General features: G+C 36.2%; 3 protein-coding genes across 3 annotated transcripts; 1 reads left to right on the plus strand and 2 right to left on the minus strand.

Moving 5' to 3' along the window:
• Positions 1–1,791: 1,791 nt before the first annotated feature.
• On the plus strand, positions 1,792–5,805 carry LOC125052343 (neuronal acetylcholine receptor subunit beta-3-like). Its single transcript, XM_047653130.1, has 6 exons — positions 1,792–1,927; positions 2,172–2,362; positions 3,047–3,361; positions 3,960–4,213; positions 4,615–4,822; positions 5,482–5,805. Exons 1-6 carry the CDS (start codon positions 1,879–1,881, stop codon positions 5,590–5,592), a joined length of 1,128 nt encoding a protein of 375 aa, XP_047509086.1. The 5' UTR covers positions 1,792–1,878; the 3' UTR covers positions 5,593–5,805.
• On the minus strand, positions 5,799–14,420 carry LOC125052344 (ionotropic receptor 75a-like). Its single transcript, XM_047653131.1, has 10 exons — positions 13,822–14,420; positions 12,961–13,124; positions 11,751–12,059; positions 11,330–11,445; positions 10,485–10,652; positions 8,761–8,990; positions 8,207–8,415; positions 7,541–7,663; positions 6,804–6,952; positions 5,799–6,267 (listed from the first exon to the last, which is right to left on the minus strand). The coding sequence occupies exons 1-10, from the start codon at positions 13,901–13,903 to the stop codon at positions 6,048–6,050; spliced, it is 1,770 nt and encodes a 589-aa protein (XP_047509087.1). The 5' UTR covers positions 13,904–14,420; the 3' UTR covers positions 5,799–6,047.
• An 891-nt stretch (positions 14,421–15,311) lies between these two features.
• LOC125052342 (solute carrier family 52, riboflavin transporter, member 3-B-like) lies at positions 15,312–18,639 on the minus strand. The gene is made up of 2 exons (XM_047653129.1): positions 16,872–18,639; positions 15,312–16,094 (listed from the first exon to the last, which is right to left on the minus strand). Exons 1-2 carry the CDS (start codon positions 17,934–17,936, stop codon positions 15,888–15,890), a joined length of 1,272 nt encoding a protein of 423 aa, XP_047509085.1. The 5' UTR covers positions 17,937–18,639; the 3' UTR covers positions 15,312–15,887.
• Positions 18,640–22,333: the final 3,694 nt, after the last annotated feature.

Below are 22,333 nucleotides of genomic sequence, written 5' to 3' on the forward strand. Positions count from 1 at the left end.
AACTAATATAATAAAAGTTTGAAATAAATTCACAAGTCCAACGTGGGAGAAAATGAGATAGGAAGCATTATACAGTGTATAAACTTTTAATTAAGTGTAGTACGAAGTTTTCACTTCAAAAAGATTCTATAACTAATGATTTGTAAATAAAATTGATAAATAATCTAATTTTATAATTAAACTACTTACTTGACTTACTTATTTAATTTTCATCAAATCTGTTTTTTTATTTCAGAAAATGTTCAAATACACACTAATTTAAAGTTTATACACTGTATAATGCCTCCTATCTCACTCGCTCCCACGCCAGATCCTATTAATTTATGTGTCTGTCTCTTTTTACTGTCGCTTTTTCCGTTGCATCCGGTTTGAAATCACAACGATTCTAAAGAAGTTTCACTTCAAAAATTGTAAAGCACAATGCTCGTGCTCCTATTTTAACTGGAAACTACGCACTTCATGAGATCACCAACCAGTCGAAATGAATACAATAATTATAATTTAATAAATATTTTACTGATTTTACAATAAGTACACTTGCAGTATTGTTAATTTCGGTAGGTATCTACTGAGTTACCTACAATTACCTATTTGTTAATAAACATAATAATTTTGATCTTGTTATGCTTTTGTTTTGTTTTTATTATTATATTTTTATAGAATAATGTTACAGACAATTATCGTTGAAGTTGGAAGTGTTACTAAGTTCAAACTTATAGCTATTGATACGAAATATAAATAAAGTTCCTCTTTGTCATAAAATGCATTTTATTTTATAAACATATAGAAAAGTGATAATTATCCTGACATGGAGCAGGATAATATGCGGTTAATAACTTAAAAAGTTTAGTTTAGTTTAATGTCTCAAGTATTTGAGGCTTAGTCGTATGAAAAAATCATTTTGTTACCTCTTTTGGACGTTTATAACCAGTGTAGTGCCGAACTTACGTTTAGGTGTTATCAATGTTTGCATAAAGCTTTTGTTTTCGATTAGGAATTAAAGTGACAGAAAATATTCTGTACACAAATATTGATTTCGCCTGTTATTTTGGACGCGGCAATCGAAATCATCGTTTGTCTTCCCAAGGCGAAAAAATAAAGAAAATAAGACATATTTTGATATGATAAAAAAAAAACTTTCTTCCTAAAACTTCTTACAAAAGTCGCACGTTTTAATGTGTATAAATTTATAAAGCAATTTCCAAATAACTTTATAAACTAGAGATTGCAAAACATTCTTGTGATTGAACAAAATACTTTGTCTTACTTACTTACATAATATAACAGTTTCCTTAACTACTATCTAATTGAAATTACTTAAGAAAGTATGAGATATAAAGGAAAACACTAAGTAGAAACAAGAAAGTATCTTTTAACCGTACACTATATAGACAATGTGATGTGGATTTTGAAGCATTTAATCTGTGAAGGTTTTAGTACCTAATATGTTTAATAACTGTAGAATATTATGGTGCTGTTTCTAAACTATTTTTCTAGATGAATGCCTGCGAAATGAGCAGCGTGTAGCGACCTTGCGGCGCCGGACGCTGCTTCTGATACTGCGCCCACGCAATGTTCATTACAGATGGTTCACAAACTTTTAATGCCATATTTATTATTAAAATTATAATCGCTTGTGTCATATTAGTCAGTAAAGTGCAAAAACATTTTGTTGAACGGCCTTTATTAAAATAAACGGGACGTGAAGTACTTCTACGTAGGTTGTTTAAATTGTTACATTAATTACTGTTTTTTTAAAGTGTATCCAAGACGTGACCACAGGTTATGTAATTATTATTAAACAAGATAATATGGATACGCTGGACATGTTGAGAGCTTATGGTAAGCGCGAACACTAGAGACCTCAGTTGAAACAAAATGTCCGCCGCACAAGTTGCGTTACTAGTTGCAACCCTTCTGCTCTTTGGTAATTATAACTCCATTTTCATTTAACTGAAACTAATGGAATATTACTTCCATTCTTATGGAAATTTAATTCCATTCTTATGGAAGTTTAATTCCATTTCTAACCTACGCAAGTTTAAAACGTGCATGCCCTTAGATACCTAAGTATATTTCTTGTTAATTCAATATACTTAAGTCTATTTTTAAAAGACGCAAGCCTTTGACTTTTGAGGTGATCTCAGTTAAATTGAAATGAGTGTTTCTAGGAAGCAAGAGGGGTTGGTGTGGATGTACCAATATGACATCCTTTTCCTCCCAGTTGGACATACTACTTGCTGAATATGATCGGGAAGTAGCACCAGAGGGGCAGGTGCTAGTTGAGACAGCGTTAGACTTGCGCCACGCGGCAGTCTACGAGCGTAGCGCCACCGTGCGGTTGCTAGCGGACTTACATTTGGTAAGCTATCAGGGTGAGATCTATAGTGCGCACTTAGACTTTGCTCAGACTTAACTACAACCATTCTTTACTTTTTTAAAGGATAATAAAGAAGGTATTGCATGAAATGAAACATCAATTTCTGTCTTAGCTTGAGCTTAGCTTAATCTCACCGTTAAAATGTCTATAAATATACTAAATCATAGTTTAACCTTAGTGTTTTTCGTAAGTAAAGTCTGAGCAAAGTCCAAGTGCGCACTATAGATCTCACCCTCAGACCTAACAGAAATCGTTAATTATACCAAAATATACAACAATACGATATTATTCTTATTAATATAATACGCCTAACACTGCTATATTGGCCTTTTTTTGCTGGTTTTTAAATTAATTGTAAACATTGTGTCTTAGTTATATACCTAATTTGAATTATCCTTTAGAGTTTTGACTTCCAAATATATATATATATATATATGTATTATATCAGTGTCAGTGTATACCATAACCATTATTAAGAAGATTAATTCATTATATCTTCCATTTTCCTGTGTCTCTATTATTTTATAGCCATATATGTACAAGAAAAATCTATACCAACCTTCCTTTGACATCATGTTAAGTGAATCTTTGATCAGAGAGCCATGCTCGAAATAAAGAAAAACATAAATGTTTGTTTGAAGTCATTAATATTCGTACGTATTGTAGAATTGGAATGACAAGCGTATAATTTGGAACGCTACGGATTGGGGATGTGACAGCGCACTGGTTGACGCTAGTCGATTGTGGGTCCCGGATGTGGGAGTATTAAGCGTAGCCACACTAGGTACTGAAGGTGACACCAGCCTGCGTGCTCGTCTTTCCAGCGACGGTCATATCTATTGGATTCTACGCCTTGACATTATTGCCCCACTCACTCTGCAACTCACGGACTGGCCCCAGGACCAGCAAGAAGTTGCCTTCAAATTCGGCTCCAGATCGCACTCTTCAGATGAGATGCTGCTTACTTTAAGTGACCTACAGGTCAGTTAATATTGAAGCTAATTGATAATCTATAGAGCTGTGACATTTCAGCGTTTGTTCCGTTGACCGATATATGTTTTGCGATCACTTGCTCTTGCTATCTGTAATGTTATTTCGCTGGGAATCGGTCCTAGGAGTCCGCGTAAACACATTATGCGTTATATAAGCTGGAACCATGAACGGCATTGATGAAGGATTCATAGGTATATTTAAAAAAACCTTTAAAATTGCATAATATGTTCACACCCTTACTCAAAGGGAAGTGAGTAAGGATCACACGTTGGCATTCGCGCAAACAGCCATGCGATTCTGTAACTCACTTTTCGAACTCACACAGCGGTTTTCGCATCGGCGGTCGCTCTCAAATCAGTCGTGAAGCACTCATTTTATGATTTGGCATTCTGATAAACAATAAACTACAAGCTCCCACCTTTTCTGTGTGAGTTCGAAAAGTGAGTTACAGAATCGCAGGGCTGTTTCTACAGTGTGTCTCTGCCTACTTTTCTTGTAACGCACTTTTTACTACAGCACAAGTGCGGAAACGCTGTGACAAGAGTGGAAAGAATGTATTAAAAGTCATAAATTCCACGGTTTTCAGCACGCGACTGTTTTTGAGTCTGGCACATGGGAGTTGATACGTGTCAGGGGAGCGGAAATGGAATTGAACAATGGAGACTTCCAACGCCGCGTTGTCAAGTGGATGTTAGTGTTACGTCGAAGAGCAGCAGCACACACGCTTGCAGTGGGCGCAGTTTTCGCCGGCTCGGTCTTGTTATTAGTTGCGGCCACGATGCTGCCCCCTAACACGCGACCACCATTATGTGCTGCTTCAGCGGCAATAGCTTCACTTTGGTAAAATCATATTTAACAAGACTATCCTATTAATCAAAAGAAATCAGTTTATTTTATATAACTAATTCGTCACCAGTAGAATTTTGTTAAAGCTACGATAAAAAGCGATAAGTCAGAGAAGTGAAATCAATTTATTAATTACGTTGATTTCACAGAGATGGGACAAAATTGTTCACATGGAAAAATATTGTCATTTAAATATACATACCTATAGATTTAATTTATTATCTTAGTAAAATCAATCAAATATAATGTAAACCAATCTTATATTTTTAAGTTTATCAGATAAAATTAAACCTTTTTCTAGCCGTTATATTCAATGTCTTTGATGTGTATTAAAACTTGCAATTATGTTACGTAAGAATGACTAAGATTCTTTCTGTTCTATGAAAATATTGCAGGTTGATATCTGCGCTAGTGCGAATACCAGCGGGGGCGTCGACCCCTCGCGCCATGTCTCTTTTGAGTGCTACATGCATCTGCGGCGCAATAGCGGCTGCTAGCGCGGCTGTTGTTTTACGTGTTTCGCGTTGCGTCACACCACCCCCAAACATTCTAAGGACCCTTGTCACGACTGCCTCTACTTTCATCACACTCACACCACCTGAGGTATGCGCGGTCGTAAGTAGTGGCTGTTTACTGCTTCTATATTTTATGGAAAGTTTTAATTAACTATTTCTATTACAAGGTTCTTGCTGAGGTTCAGAGGTAAGATATATGTAGCCAAACATTTTATGACGTGACCAATTCTATAAGAGACTGTGATACCACAGGTTTGACTGTGGTTCACACTGTTTCACTAAAGGAGGCAAGATATATTGATGTCACCGTAAAATTGTTAACACCGTTAGATTGTAATATATCTCGCGAGATTGTAAACTGTCGAAAGATTGTGAACCTCAACGAACTGCTTACAATTTAAGGTATTATTATTCGGTAGTTATATGAAATTGTTGGGAAGTAAAATTAATCTGTAATTGACCAAAGAAGTTTGAATGATAACTAAGTTAGTGTAGTACAATCTACCGAATAATAATACGTTAAATTGTAAGCAGTACGCTGAGGTTCACAATCTTTCGCCAGTTTATAATCTCGCGAGATAGATTACAATCTAACGGTGTTTACAATTTTACGTTAACATCGACATGCGGTATAAACTTTTATTGAAAATCCTATTTTTACAAAGAGCTAGGTAAGAATTGCATTTGTGCTTAAGATAAAATTATAAGCAAATTCTTGTTTAAATATAAAGTAAATATGTTATGCAGGGGGGAGTGGCGGAATGCAGCGCATGGGCGGCGGCCGCGCGGCTCTTGGACCTGTTGATACAGGCTTTGCTGATCTTCACTCTCTTCGTGCTGCTATGTGTCTATATCTAATGCTGCTTTTATCTGTATAGATGTTTTTGGGAACAATATTGTTAACATGTATTGTAAATATAAACAGTTATGTTTATTCTTTCTAGTGAAACTAATTTTAATGATTAAATTTGCATAAGCGAAATATAAGATATAAAAGAACGAAACATAAGATTTTTTGTCACGACCAAAACACAACTGGTTTTCTTTATTGATTAAAAATTCTCAAGACTTCAAGAGTTTTTTAATCGTTCTGAACTCATGCTCTTCGCCAATAAAATTGTCTTTCTTATCGCAATTAAGACTTTGCTTAAGTTGTCGTTGTTGTTGACTTGCTAATTGAACAAAATTGTAAATAAAAAACACAAGCAGAAATGTAAAGGACTCATCCTTAGGGCTTACTCCATAGAGTTGTACGATTTAAGCGGCATTGGATTGATTTTAAGTACGTTTTAAGTAAGGACCTACGTGTGGAGCTAAAAGTGGTGTCGCCGTTGGACAAAGCGCGTAAGTATTTCAGCGAGCAGCAATAATAGGGCAGCACCAGCGCCAGCTAGTAGTGCGTGAAGCGCGGGCAACACGTCACCGAGGCCGACGCTAACGAACCCGCCTCCACCCGCTTCGCAACGTACGCGTCGGACCATCCACATACGCCGCGCTCGTTCTGTTAGGCCCGCCTCACGTTGCCACCGCAGTCTGATATATTTTTATACTACATTAATATTTTAATTTCATTGTTTCCTCTTTCATAAACGGTAAATTCTTTCGCCTTGCAGTTGAGTGTTGTTTCCGGGAGAGATGTTGTCAGGAGTCTTTAATACGCAAAAATTGTATTTAGGACTTATTGACGTGGAGTGTCATACTTTTAAGTTAATAGGGATTATAAGGAGATCAATTGTAAATATATAAAGTGAACAGAAACTTTTCATATATCGATGTGTTTTGTGTGCGGTACTGAATTAAATTAAATAAATATTAGACAAACATTTGTATACAATTTAGCGTCTTCGTGGCGTCAATTAATACAAACAATGATTCTAAAGACCTTTGGTAGAACGTATTTAGGCTGATCAGTGGTCACCTCATTGACACGAACAAATCGACGAAAAAACGGGTTTCTCTCTATAAATTATTGTACCTACAGTTGCCTCCTGCACCATTAGTGCATTTACGAGATTTTCATTTTAAGCATAAGTATTTTTTGTTACCAGCCAGTATATATAAAAAATTACCTCACAGCAAAGAGGTCTCTATAGCCTGAGTGTTTACGAATCGGCACGGAAACCATGGGCAGCTTGAAGGCCTGAATCTCCTTTAGGCCACATTTTTCGCGCTCCGTATATGTGCTGCTGATGACGCCGTAACCAGAATTCAGCTCAACCTTAGAATACAATTTCAGCTCTTAGGTACGACTCTTTACTAAGTTTTTTTTGGGATTAACATCTGTTTATTAATACTTAGTTATTATAACTTAGTAAGGTACTGCCATTAAACCCAAACAATAAGTATATAATTACACATTGGACATTAATTTTTTTTAAGATTTTTTGTAGATATGTTCTTTAATATTGTGGAACATTTTTTTGTTCAATAATCAATAGTTTTTTGCTTTTTTTTTTACGTTGGGCTACTATTATTGTAGTTTTAGTAGGGTTCCTTATTTTTTCTTATAATTAAAATATATTACGTTTGGCCTATATTAATCAGTGATAATGTAGCATTCAAATTGTGAAAGAATTTTTAAAATCGGTCCAGTACTTTTTGAGCCATTTCGTTACATACATATTTACATACAAATCTTTTCACTTTATAATATTAGTATATATTAACATTTACCTTATTAAACATAAATATAAATGTTTTGCAAAATACTGTGGGTACATCAAACTCTATGACTACTTTTTATGTCAACCTTACTGATCTACAGATCCGCTTACATCATAGTAGCCTAAGCTTATGTAGTGTGTACCTGGAAGGCGAATAAGCCAGTGCGTACACGTGCGATACCATCCCACACACTGAGATAGGCAAGTTCGCCTTGCGGCTGCAATTTGCGTTTGTAAAGCCGCTGGGTAGCTGGGTCCGTACTCTCCTGGAATATTTTCGATTCATCAAAGAACTGGAAACTTAACATCATCGATATATACCCAATCACACATACACATTCATTAATTAATGGAAGGAAATGTCAAATACAAAAAATGTTGTATGTCTAATAACATTTCTTAAAGCCTGAACTAATTTCATAGCAAATTTGATTTTAGGCATTTACCAGTAAAAATAAAAAAAAAACGCTTTTTTACCGGATTGAAGTTATGAAATAATTATAATGTATGTACATAATTAAAAATCTTTCCGACGTTTCGCGTGCTTTACTGCGTGCGTGGTCACGGTGACCTCTTTCTAAGAGGTCACCACACACGATCTCGCACGACCTCTTAGAGTATTTATTAGCCAATTATAGGCCTCCTTTAATTGGCTCCTGGCTGGCTGTAAAATAATTATAAGTTTATAATAATACATAACTTCAATCCGATAAAAAAGCGTTTTCTTTAAATGTGTAAAAGTTATGTTAATAAAAGACAACATTTACCAGTATTTTATTATAATTTTTTACGATAAATAAATAACATACCGCGAAGTAGATCTCCTTATATGTTGTGTCTTGAACCCCTAGAATCATTGGTGAGTGTGTGAGATCATCAATGGTCTGAATTGCATCGCTGGGCGCCTGTAGGATTGACACGATCTTGGCCGAGTATGATGTAAACGCGAACACAGAAGATAACAGCATGAAGAGCATAAGGATGCGTGCTGATATTATCTCTGGAGAGATGTCTGAACCTGGAGGTACAAGCATATTAGCAATTAACGGCTCATATGTTTAATTAGTACAAACAAAATTAAATATAGTATATAACATTTATATTAGAAGTTCAAATTTCAGATTGCTAAATATATCATATGATGATTGATGATTGCCATGATTTTACGAGTTCAAAATACTGGAACTGAAATCGCTGAAGAACTTTTATACATTTTTTACAAATATACCATACGTAATCTAATGACACATTAAACAAGTATATGTATTTTAAAACTAACTTTTATTTAAAAAAAATACATAGCTTTCGACATGTTCCTAATATTTCGAAACATGACAACAGCAGCTACCACAGTTTATTGTACCCTGTTGACAAGCAGCTCCAATGGCGAAAGTGAAGGTTTCTGATAGAGTAAGCCGTTCTGCAGTATCATCAGGAAGCTGACGACGCCGTGCTACGTATCCCAATACCGCTAAAAGTACACCACCACCGGCGAAAGCAGCGCCTACGGCTGCCCACACGCCGCCGCTAAATGGAAGCAGGAACACGTTGGACACGGCCGACTGCGAAGGTTGACGGAATATGAAGGCACCGCTGAAAAACATATAAGATATAATAAACTTTTGCGCCTGGCTAAAAGTAATTACAATAAAAATTCAGGCGCCGACTTTTTGAGTCAATTTTAATTAGCTCAGTTAGATAAGCCATGGCGGGTTATTCGTTGTGACAATTTTATAATAGTATACAAAATAAATTTTAATTGATAGTATCCAATTCGACTTAGGGTCCTTCAAGAAAAGAGCGTACCGATTCCTGAAAGGCCGGCAACGCACTCGCGAGCCCTCTGGCATTGAGAGTGTCCATGGGCGGCGGTATCACTTAACATCAGGTGAGCCTCCTGCCCGTTTGCCCCCTGTTTTAAAAAAAAAAAAAAAAAAAAAAAAAACAGTAGTGACGACAAATCTTCGAAAAAATTTCTGGATGCAGTGTGTATGCAGTTCGTAACTAAGTAATGTTTACGATGGGATATCCAAATACAAATAAGCAAATGAAATGCACGCCTTTGTTTATTTATTCACACGTCGTTAACTCGTATATATTAAAAAAGAAAACTATACATAAATATAATAAGGGATGCAAATGCAACGGGCGGCCTTATCGCTAATAAGCGGTCTCTTCCACCCTGGTAAGGGAAAGAATCTAAAAAAAAGTGTATTACAAATTTAAAAAAAAAATTATAGAGCCTTCATCTAAACTCTAATATATAAAATTCTCGTGACGCGGTGATTGTAGTTAAACTCCTCCGAAACGGCTTGACCGATTCTCATGAAATTTTGTGTGCATATTGGGTATGTCTGAAAATCGGACAACATCTATTTTTCATCTCCCTAAATGTTAAGGGTTTTTAACCTTTTTTTTTATGATACAACATCAAAAAATACATACAACCCCTAATTTTCACCCCTCTACGATGAACCCATATTTTTTATTATAAATGATATACATGGCAAAACGACGTTTGCCGGATCAGCTAGTAATCTATAAAAAAACTAAAACTAATCTGACGGATTCATGAATGGCGATGCAATACAAAAGAAAAGGAAATAGTAGAATTACAAAAGTCACAATAATTGATCAGGATAGGCTATGGTTAAGAAATGCTCATGCAGAAGAGTTTTAAAAGATGTTAGGAAGGTAGCCAATCGTATGGAGTCGGGCAGCCTATTCCACAACTTAATGGCGGAGTTCCTAAATAAATTGCCTAAGAAAGATGAGCTGTGAGATGGAATTTCCAATAAGCATCTATTGGAGGAGCGTAACATATACGTAAAGTTATAAGAGAACTTGAAATGATTTTTAAGATAACAGGGAGTTTTGGGATTTAAAAGAATTGAGTATAGAAGTTTATATCGTGTTTTTAGAGCTAATTCAACATAGTTCAATGGTAGAAATGTCGGAGCTATTAGTAGGTACTATTCATTTCACATTCATTCAGTCATTCATTTCATTCAATTAAATGCAAGGTCAAAAATATCACAGTTCTTTCATAAAGACAAACCAACTCCAGTCATGAATAAATTAACTTACACTAGTTCCACCGTCTCAGAACAATAGTGCAGCACGTTCCATCGGTCGCGCCGCAGAAACATGGAAGCTACACCCACCTCCACCTCCTCTCTCTGCAATAGTCCAGCCAGACCAGTGAACGAGCCGTTCTGCTGTTCGCCGTACAACTCGATTTGTTTCATATTGTATCTGTACACGATAGGTACATTTTCAACATCAATTCAGGTCAAATTATCCGTCGATGACAGATGGAAACAATACCAGAGGGCGTTTTAAGGAATTGGTACGCTCTTTTCTTCAAAGAGTATAAAAAATAAGCGAGTGACCATTACTGAAGAATACGGAAGTAATAAATACTACGCTAATCTTGTTGTATAGAGCAGTGTTGGCCTCAGCGTGCGACGGCCTCATACCTGAGGTCGTAGGTTCGGTCCCCGGCTGTGCACCAATGCACTTTCTTTCTATGTGCCCATTTAACATTTGCAGTGAAGGAACACATCGTGAGGAAACCAACATGTCTAAGACATAAAAAGTCGACGGCGTGTGTCAGGCACTGGAGGCTGATCACCTATTTACCTATTAGATTAAAAAAATGATCATGAAACAGATTCAGAAATCTGAGGCCAAGACCTAAAGAGGTTGTAGCGCCACTGATAATCGTGTTGTATTTGATAATACCGTGGGATCACTAACGAGACGTCAACTCCCGAAGAGAAAACAATCCTATCACATCAGCCTAATGAGAAACTTGTATTTGTAAACATACATCTTTTGAAAAACCTCCTGCTTGGTCACAAATATAACTCGCGGTAAAAAACTTATTTGAAAGCACTCAGTAGTGGGAATAAAATCAATTAAATAGGTACCTGAAATTGAGATCTTCAGCTAACAGCATCATTAGAGGATATGTAAGTTTTGGAAACGTATCAATTTGGCGATCATTGAGATCCGACCAACCTTTGAAATATTGCGGCTGACTTATCTGAAGGAAATAAAATTAATTAACATTGGAACCTGTAGGGTGTGTGATTCATACCTGCCCTGCGATTCTGTAACTCACTTTTTGAACTCACACAGCGGTTTTCAAATCATAAAATGACTGCTTCACAACTGATTTGAGAGCGACCGCCGATGCGAAAACCGCTGTGTGAGTTCGAAAAGTGAGTTACAGAATCGCAAGGCTGAAGCTACATATCTAAATATCGTTTTTGTAACCGTGTATCTAACTTATAAAATCCTTAGATTAGATAGAGCCTTAATTGAATAGTTATAAAGAATTACACTTACAATAGTAGCTGATTTTAGATAGATGCGGCCTAAATTCTTTCTCCTTGTTACGGCTGTGGGGATTGTGGCCCATAACCTATTCAAGTTCTCCGAATTGGTATAACCACCACCGATATCCAACACGGTGAAAGGTTGTTCAATCGCTACCCGATACACATCTAACATTTTCTCTGGAAAAGCTACCACGACATCTGCATCTGGCAGAATGACCGTGTCTTGGAGGATATCACCTAAGTCAGTATCGTTGGAGAGAATGTCGGGCAATAAGAGCCATGAATGCCGATGATTAAAAGCGCGATTAACCGACGCCTGAAATAATCAATCAGCATTTATTTATAAGCCAAGGCATTTTACTAACAATTCAATTTATTTGTTCTCAGTCTAGAATCTAGATTTATATCTATCAAACAACTTTACTTTAGCTGTATGTCAAGATTAAATAATAAATACATTTCAATGTAACACTTATTTTGTAGAATTTAAATGTATTAATTTATTCATTCATATTCATTTCACAGCATTGTACGAGGTACAGCCATTAAATAGCGATCACAAAACATTTATTTAATCATCGGGTTAATAAGAAACTATAATTTACTAGCAGACCGGCGAAGCGTTGCTGTGGCTAAGGTTTTTGTTATATTAAGCAAAGTATTCAAGGGAAACGGTAGGAGAACACCAGTCATGGGGACTACCATGCTTTTTTGGTATGTGCTTATGCTTATGTGAAACGTTGGTACTTTCAACACAGCGCCATCTGTTAGAATTATTTAATAATTATGACTATCAAATAATAAACAAATATTTTGCAATAAAATAATATTGCGGGTATAAATTGAGATGTAAGCTATATTTTAAGTTGAATCAAACTACACACAGTGTGCAAATTGGTTGATTGATATCGGTTCGGTATAATATATTAAGATTTCAATTTGCGGCGCAGTACAACAAATTACCAATTTCTGTAGATTTAAATAAATTATACAAACATACACACTACAAACAATTATCAATTACTGTAACAGATTATGAAATATTTAGTTATTGAATACACATGTCATGAAAATAATGAATAACTATAATAGTATTTCTTAAAAGTCAAAAATATCCATCACAGTTTAAAAACTCTGTTTCTACTATAGGCATGCACTCCTTTAAATATCTTCTAGTTACACTACTTATGAATATAAAGAGACATATGGCTATAGACCTTGTTAAGAATCAGATGAGCATGAGGGCAGCTCATGTCAAGAACGATGCCCTCGCGGAAGATGCGGTAAGCCGGCATATCGGGTAGCACAGAAAATTCGCTAACGTATACCCTTAGGCGAAGTCCCGTAGACCTCGTGCGAAATTGTAGATTTAATATGTCAACTAAAAGATATTTAAATTCATAAATTAATCTTTTTTAAAGTTATACTTCTTTAGGCGCGTTATAAAAATTTAAGAGAGTGAAATTTTACGATTGCGCGCGCACCGTGACACAAAGTTGTCAGTGTGATTATAGCGCGCGCGAGCGAGATGGGAATAAGACAATCTACAAGTAAAAAGAAATAGAATATGCGTGAAGTTAGAAGATCGCAAATTTTGAATGACCATAATGATTAATGACATTTGTCATTTACCTTTTAAACAAATAAAGGAGTTTTAATTATTTTTTCAAAGAAATTTAGCAATGTTTTTTCACAAAGACCTATTGTTACTTAGTTAAAAGGTTATGAAACATACCAAGTTATTAAATTGAATTAATAATATAATAAAATAATAAATAATAATAATAATTGTTATTAATATTAATTAATAATTGAATAATATACTAAATAATAATAATAATTGTTATTAATATTAATTAATAATTGAATAATATACTAAATATTATCAAATTGTTTACGTTAAATATTAATTATTAATTAATTATATTTAAAAAAATAAAGAAAGCCAAAGAAGTATAACTTCCTCCGCGCGTACATAAGTACACGCAACCTTTTTTTTTTAAACCACGATGACGGGTATTTTTACTACGTTTAGTGTTTCGGCATTTCATTTATTACACATAGTCATAGTGTATAACCTGGGCTCCAACACAAGAACGCGGTAATTAAAGACAGATTTTTGGACGAAAAATATGCTAATATAAACGAAGAGAGATCCATTCTTCAACCGGTAATTAAATGAACAGTTGCGTTAACTGTAAGAGCGCAACTAAATAAAACTTTATTATACTTTTTGTAGATATTTAATAATGAAATGCAAAGTGTTTGTTAAGCAATTTCCTACCCTCATTTAATGCTCCATAATTAGGGCATGCAATGCAGCCGTAATCAACTATTTGTCCAATTTAACCATTATGTTATTACTTACAAATCACATTGATTTTGTACCGATCTGAAAAACTAAACGCTAATTATTTCAATGCGTAATAACGCTGATGATATAAGTGATGAATAATTCATTGGACCGTTTGCCGACAACCTTTCTCGTTAGGTTTTGTGTTCCAAATTATCTTACGTCGCGACGCGTCTTTGCTCGTGTTTATACGCTTCTGGAGCGCCCATCGGCCAGTTCGGGCAGAGCTCCCGCTGGCGGTGTGATTGTTTGCGACCTGCTGATGCAGGACGGCACTGGGGCGGGCGTATAGCCGTTGGTGTGGTGGAGACGAGGATCGTCGGGCTTAACTCAACTCAATCGTTGTCTTGGTTCATGTGAGAGGCGACGGGGAGAATTGCAGCTAGCGGTCCAGGCCCGCCGACAGCGAGTCAAAGCTGCGTTATCTGCCCCGGTGTCTTGTCCGGTGGTGGTACCCGTACGCTGGTACGGAAGTCTCGGTGCGAGGTGCGGGAAGCGGGAAGGGGGACGCGTCCGCCTGCTAGAACATGCACCTGGCTGACCGTGCGACGAAATCGTTGATCCAGGTGTAGGTCACGTGCTATGGTGACGTTTCTCAAGCAGCGCGGCGCGTTCACTTCGCGCCGGAGTGTTTAGTTGTGTTCTTGATAATTTCGTCGGCGGCCTCCTAGGTGAGTGCGAACCACGCTTTCACCGCGTACGATGGAGGCGGATGTAGAGCGTGAGCTTGGAGCGTAGACATTAGCGGGCTATGGGGCGTATGGTAGGTTACGCGGCATAAATACGTCACGTGTCGTGACGTAAGGTTTCCTGTGTTACGCCACTCAGCCAGTACTCAAAACCTAATAATGATTCTTTTGTACTCACCTTAATTTCAACATTTAATTACTACGATGTTGTAATAAATTAATTAAAATGTTAACTTGCGCCGTGGAATAATATACGTACTTTATACTTAGTGGAAATCAATTAAAAATTAAATTAAAAAGTCTTAAAACACAGTCAATTTAGATTGTTGATTGTTGCGCGGTTGTTTCTCGTAAAAGTATATGTAATTTTCCCAGGAAACTTAGATTTTTTAGCGACTTGTTTATATTTTACCCAGCATTCCGCTGTGCGTTGTAGTATTTCTAAAATATAAATTGTTATAAAAATATGTTGCTACAATGGTTTCGGCGCTAAAAAACTAAGTTTTACACGTTACTTTTATGCCTTTTTTAAAGTTGTAGTCTTCATAAGTAGATAATAACAGTATTTAGACCTTTACCTTGGTAACTAAGATACCAAGTACAAATTGCACATAAGCATATACGGAAAGTAATGTACAAAGTACAAAAAAATATTATTAAATAACACTACGAATTTTATTTTATTTTACTTAATACTAATCGTATACTTTTCGTGGATTTTTTCCATTTGAATTACTTTTTGATATTTTAAACAGTCAAAAGCCTATTTTTATGATTTACTTAAATGTAACTTAAATAATAATTGTCTAGGTTGGTATTCATGTATTATATTTATTGAAATATATATAATTCACATAAAACTAACATTACCAATGTTATTTATGCATTATCAGGCAAAATGATGTAGGTACACAGCGTGGATAACCTCTATGTAATTGGAAGGTGTAATTTGACTTTTTTACGTAACAATAAAACATATATCCAAGTAGGTGTGTGGTTCTCCTAAATATACGTTAGTTAGTTATATTTCCGTACACAGATCTTTAAAATCCTATAATTGCCTAAACGTAGATTATCTATCTCCTCGCGTTACGTTGGAATGTTATGTCGGCATGGGACAATCCTGTGCCTGCTCGAAGAAGTTGCCAAAGTTGACGACCCAAAACAGGGTGAAGGAGCCCAGCGCTGATCCGAGTTGGCCAATAGTGCCCAGGACCCGCATAGGCTTGATGCCACCCTCCCGGGCCTTGCTATATATCCACATGCGCGAGTACGAAATCAGCGCGTTGGCAACCACCCATACGATTACCTGTTGATGTAGTTTCAAAATTGTACAAGTTTTAGGGGCCGTTCAAGTATTACGGGTATAGGGGCGAGGGAGGGTGTCTTTGTATTGCTTATTTGGTGATTACGTCAACAGTAATTATTTACTTTTTTACACATATTACCCACAAATTGTCTATGCTTGAAAACGAAATGCATTTTTGAGGATTCCTACAAACAATTATTACGTTTATGTACCTACTGTTATTTATGAGAGCTTTGCTTACTTTTGTTGCAGTAAATCTGCTTACGTAATATTTGATATGAATAGGTTTTTAATATTTGTTTCATAAATTGAAACTACTGCCCTGCGATTCTGTAACTCACTTTTCGAACTCACACAGCGGTTTTCGCATCGGCGGTCGCTCTCAAATCAGTCGTGAAGCAGTCATTTTATGATTTGGCATTCTGAAAACGTGGGAGCCTGTAGTTTATTGTTTATCAGAATGCCAAATCATAAAATGACTGCTTCACGACTGATTTGAGAGCGACCGCCGATGCGAAAACCGCTGTGTGAGTTCGAAAAGTGAGTTACAGAATCGCAGGGCTGAACGGATTAATTATTATCATAACTGAAGACCTATTTACGGTATTAATATATTTTAATGAAATTTAACATGTCGTCTTGTTCATTTTATAGATAATACATATTATAAATAATATTTAATACAATCAAATAAAAAATAAATAAGTTCTTGTAGTCAACATATGGACATATTTCCAATCGAAAATAATAGAGTAGAACTAGGCATGCAATACTCACAATAATCACAGCACCACTAGTCTCCTGGTAGAGAGGCGGCGTAGGCGACATGACGGCGGTGACAGTTATGTAGACAGTGAGCCCTGCGCTGGTCACCAACATCGCTGCAATGTAACGTCCGCCCGCCATCTTGAACCACACTCCCGCCAGGCATGCTACCGGGTTGGCTATGGTACCCAGAGTCACGGCCAGGTGAAACGCACGCCTTCCGTACGGCAAACAGGAATATGTTTGCAGCGATGGCATCAAACCGTTGAAGAACATATTAATAACAGCCATCAGAATAAACAACCCCATCCAGTACGACCCCAGCATAGACTCTTGTGATACTTGTATTTGAGATCCCTCGGCGATCTCAGTGTTTTCCTTCGCCAGTTCTTTTTTTTCATCCTGGGATACTCTTTCATCGTCAAAACCAGAATAATTGTTAAGGAAGAAGAAACTGATAATACTTGTGGCACATAAAGATGCCACTATACAGAAGAACACTGTTGAATCAAAACGGGCAGACGGGTAAATGGCCTCCATCGAGTTGCCATCTGATGACAGTCGGCATTCTGGTGGCCCTCCAATACCCTGTATGAGCGACAGAATCGCCGGTAGCAGCCCACCGAAGCCCTCGCCAACCAAGTACGTAGATAGGTACATTTCACGGAAGTTTCTCATGTACGGATAAAACACCACGGAACTGGTTGTTCCCACCATAGCAGTGAAAACAGTAAGAACTATAAACGTCACTGACTTCTCTGTAGAACCGACGTATGCAGTTTCTGTATAAAGAAACGCGTTAAGGAAGAGAGCCGTTGTGCCCACGGTCAGCAATCCGTAGATGAACATAGCGTCAGTGATCTTCGGCAGAAATCTCATTACAAAGGCATAGATGAGAATACCGCTGTTTGCGATTTGCACGGCCACCGTGACTGATGATCCTAGAGCCCATTGTTCAGGCAATCTTTGGACGAGCTGCGGCAATTGCACAAAGATACCGTTGACTCCGAGCCACGATCCCCAGCCCCATATCAGAAGGGCCAGGTCCAAGGACACGCGCCGACCAAACATGAACATTTTGACCTAAATGAAAGTCACCGAACGTGTCGTGCTTTAAACACTATTAAACGACTATATGAGTATCGAAAACGTAAAATATTATATAGCTACTTGAAATAAATGGATTACTTAGGCTTTCAATTCAATGATCTTATCGATAATTCGAATTATCTGTCTTATTTGATAACCATTCATCTTTCTATTCCAAAGTTGGTTATACATATGTTTACTTAAATGTTATGAGAAACAACAGTTCGAACTAATGTATTGTCAATATTTTATGTACATAGATGTAGGAGCATAGATATATTTATAATTTAAAGAATTTTAATTTAATGTTTGTAGCTAAATAGACCGCATACCGTATTATATCCAATTTATTATAAAAGGTCAATTTCTACTATAGAAAGACGATGATGATGTAAGAGTTCTTTGTTATTTTTATAAATCAGAACGTCTCCAAGCCTATCGTGTAGATAATCGGCTAGGAACAATTTGGATGTCTCCTATTTGGAACTAATCACCAATTGCACAATTTGGAACACACTCGTACATCAGGCAGAAACGAATATACATGTGAACACTGATAATTTATCACAATTAATATATTTCGTTAAATATTTGGCATTTTTTCACATTGCAATTGTATCGTACGCTCGGAACGATTAACGTGTAAGTATTGTAATATATTATTATACCCAATAAAACCTGTTCCTATTTATTATCAGTGCGGTTTAACATTATCACAACGGTTTAACACTCTAAATATTATCAGTAATACCTTATTAACACTATCTACTCGCACTAAAATTTACACGTCAACGGGAAAGAGTACAGATTTGCTAAAAAAAAGACATGTACGAATCGAATATCATTTTCAATAACGTTGAGGCCATCCGGCGAGTGTTCCAACTACGACAGATCAAGCCGATTCCTATTATATAGACGCCCTATCTTAGGAAAATGCAAAGGTATTTTACGGCTTAAGTACCTACGGTCACCACATAGCCTACGCTCGACTAGGAGATAAAATTACACTAAAACCTACTTATAGAAAACTTTGTGATTGTAGCCGTAGATAAAGTAGGAAATTAAACTAGCATAATTTAAGGACGGCATCCTAACTAAGGCTATGTTCACATGTAACGCGCGTTAACGCGCGTCAACGCGCAATCACATTTGAAGAGCGTTCAGATGATGAGCGCTAACCCGCGTTGCGAGAGTACTCGTCAGTCTAGTCCGGTAGAACGTAGAAAATGGACGTGGAAGAGGCTATTTTTTTGTGGTTATATTATAAAGAAAAATATAGAAAAAGAAAACGTACACATTGGGTTCATACAATTTTGAAAAATAGACCCAGTTTGTTTTAAATATAATTACGAAAATTAACAAAATTACATGCGATCGCGATGAAAGCGCGCGCTCATCTGAACAGCAAACGGACATTACATTAATATCAAAGCGCGCGTCAACGCGCGATCTAGAGACTTTTTCTCTGAGCGCCGCGTTGACGCGCGTTAACGCGCGCTCATGTGAACAGTTGTATGAAAATACCACAATGTCTAGTCGCGCGATTTGAAAACGCGCGTCAAGTTTTTGCCATCTGAACATAGCCTAAATATCGACATTGGAAATACTTCAATAATGTCATTTACTTCATTAATTTATTTATTTCATTTATTAGAGAAATACATACATTATCCTTACAGACTATGCCAATACGATAATGTCGAGAAACATTAAATAAAATATAATAAAGTACATATGTAATATTAAACACATAATATACACAATATCGTTACTGTGAATTCACTCTACGAACATATAAATATGTCGATAGTATCGGAGACAGCATTCAGTAGGCGCAACGTCTTTGATAACGGGGATCTGTGCAACAGACTGGTTCTTGCCCTTGGTATCGCAAATAACCTAGGCCTTCGCGGTCGCACATATCCCATAGATACTAAAAAACCCAGTTCTTGGAGTACACTTGGGTTGCACACTACAGTCTACACCCCTCAAGACTTTCAGTACGTAGTAGGCCAACTGTAAGTCCCGTCTGGTTTCCAATTTATTGTACCCCCCCCCCCCCCATCCCTAAGACAAATAATGTTGGGTACATTAAAGGATAGTAGGGATTGACGCCATACAGTCTGCTATAGAGGTACCTAATGTGTAATTTTATTTTGTATGTGCTCCAACATAAGGCAGTATTTAGTTTCTTGTGGAGCCTAAACATACGAGTTACACTCTAACATGCTTCTGACTAGAGCGTTGTACAAGCTTGAGATTTCATTCCGATTGTATGTTATATTGTACTAGTTTATTGCTATGGTAAGTTATCTATGGATAATTACACTCTTATTAACATATATTTATAAGTAGATTACGCAAAAGTTTTCGATTCCATCTCACACAGAAATATGTGGAATGCCCTCCACGAAAGCAAAGTACCAAAAGGGATGATTGAAATAGTTACGGATATATAGATACTCTCAAATTGTAAGCCGAGTCAAATTAGAAAAAAGGGGACCTTCCTGCTATATTTATAACAGTAGATACTTCAAAGCATAATGCAAATCCTTAATTGGAAACATAAATATATAATTATTGACGGTAATTCCTTAAACAACTTAAAATTTGCTAGTGACATCGTTCTATTCCCAGAAACATCACTACAAATAGAGGAAATGATAAACGAACTCTTTACTTTTACCCTAGCAATAGAAGTTGAATTAATCAAAAACAAAATAATGAAAAATCACCTACAGGATCCTGCAACAATATATCTACTTGGGTAAGGAGATATATTTTAAACATTCACGGTATCTTGACGATAGGCGAACTTGGTTGTCATGGAATAAATTCTGGGGATATAAAGAGACACAAATATACTAAATGAAGAAAGTCTAAGACACGTGTACATTGCCATGTCTTTCTTACGGTAGACAATCATGGATATATGACTCGAACACAAACAGAAAAATAACAATTTCTCAACGAGGAATGGAACGTAGTGTACTCAATTTAAAACTAAACGACAAGATCAGAAGTACAGATATAAAAAACAAAACAAAAGTTATTGATACACTATCCCATTGAAAAAACTTAAGTGGAAATGGGCGGGCCATACCGCTCGCATGAACAACAACTGATGGACAAAGAGGGTAACAAAGTGGAAAGGGACACCAGAAAAGAAGAAAGAGAGGTCACCATCTTGCATGGTGCGCTGACGAAGCTTAAGGAAGTTAGTGGAGAAGATTGGGATAAAAATGCTGAAAACAGAGAGAAATGGAGAAAATTGGAATAGGCCTATAAGAGGTACAAAAATATATAGAGCAACATTAATTATATTTTATTTGAATATTGATCATCTGCTGACACGGCTCACATGTGTTCTTAATCATAACAGCTGAAGTAGCGCGATACACCAACAGCTCACTAGAATATTATCATGTATGTGTGAATAGGTGTAATTAGTATTTAAGATATTGTTTTATAACAATAAATATATAGTTATTTATTTTAAAGTCATCGTTAGATATATATTTTTAACAAAATTACTTTTAAATTCATTTCTTAGAATTACTTTTAAGTCATATTTCTTTGTTTACTTTTATTTTTAAATTTATTGCATGTACGGCTATATATTATTGTGATTATTTTAAGAACGACTACAATGTTATGTTATCTAGAGTATTATTCTCATGTAAGTGACATTTTTTGTCTTTTTTGAGAAATAAAGTCTTTAAACCTAGTGAGAGGAATCAAACATACATCAATCGTAGATTAATATATGATATACACTAACAATAATAATAAAATAATATACATTGAAATAAATAACTAAACTTAACATAAACTAAAATATATCATTAAAAGGAAAATATTATTACAATAAATTAGATTTGAATATTGCTCTGTCTTGTTCATTTCTCGCTTCCTCTCAAAGTGGCGAAGACTACTTCAAGCCCTTAATTATCGTGGTGAGCCTGCCCGGTAGCTTTTAGATAATCCCACCACCTCGAACCTTTGATCCTACCCGTAGGGCTCCGTCTGTTACCTTAGGTCTCTTGGTGCAGACATCCCGTACTTATTTATACATTTATATATTCACTATTTATGTGTTAGGGTACGTCTGTAGGGTTGTCACCGTGACCACGCACGCTGTAAAGCACGCGAAACGTCGGATAAATTTAAAATTATGTCAAATAGTTGTAAATTTATAATAATACATAACTTTAATCCGGTAAAAAGCGTTTTTCTTTTAACGTCTGTAGGGCTTAGGGATCCGTAGCGTTGTTAGGTTCTTACGTCTCACCCTCTCATATATTGAGTCATCTAGTGCAGCTTGCTCATACATACAATACATAAACTATTCAGATACTTCTGACATTGAATACATATAAATTTTA

The sequence above is a fragment of the Pieris napi genome, chromosome 9 (assembly GCF_905475465.1).
Source record: "Pieris napi chromosome 9, ilPieNapi1.2, whole genome shotgun sequence".
Classification (NCBI taxonomy): Eukaryota; Metazoa; Arthropoda; class Insecta; order Lepidoptera; family Pieridae; genus Pieris; species Pieris napi.

Excerpts from the sequence above, each read along its gene's own strand:
- LOC125052343 (XM_047653130.1), top strand. The coding sequence starts at position 1,879 with ATGTCCGCCGCACAAGTTGCGTTACTAGTTGCAACCCTTCTGCTCTTT. Across the intron at positions 1,928-2,171 it reads TGCAACCCTTCTGCTCTTTG|GAAGCAAGAGGGGTTGGTGT; the intron begins GTAATTATAACT and ends GAGTGTTTCTAG. Across the intron at positions 2,363-3,046 it reads TGCTAGCGGACTTACATTTG|AATTGGAATGACAAGCGTAT; the intron begins GTAAGCTATCAG and ends TACGTATTGTAG.
- LOC125052342 (XM_047653129.1), bottom strand. The coding sequence starts at position 17,936 with ATGTTCATGTTTGGTCGGCGCGTGTCCTTGGACCTGGCCCTTCTGATA. Across the intron at positions 16,095-16,871 it reads CTAGTGGTGCTGTGATTATT|GTAATCGTATGGGTGGTTGC; the intron begins GTGAGTATTGCA and ends CTACATCAACAG.
- LOC125052344 (XM_047653131.1), bottom strand. The coding sequence starts at position 13,903 with ATGGATCTCTCTTCGTTTATATTAGCATATTTTTCGTCCAAAAATCTG. Across the intron at positions 13,125-13,821 it reads GTTCTTGTGTTGGAGCCCAG|TTGACATATTAAATCTACAA; the intron begins GTTATACACTAT and ends AATATCTTTTAG. Across the intron at positions 6,953-7,540 it reads CTGGCTTATTCGCCTTCCAG|GTTGAGCTGAATTCTGGTTA; the intron begins GTACACACTACA and ends TTGTATTCTAAG.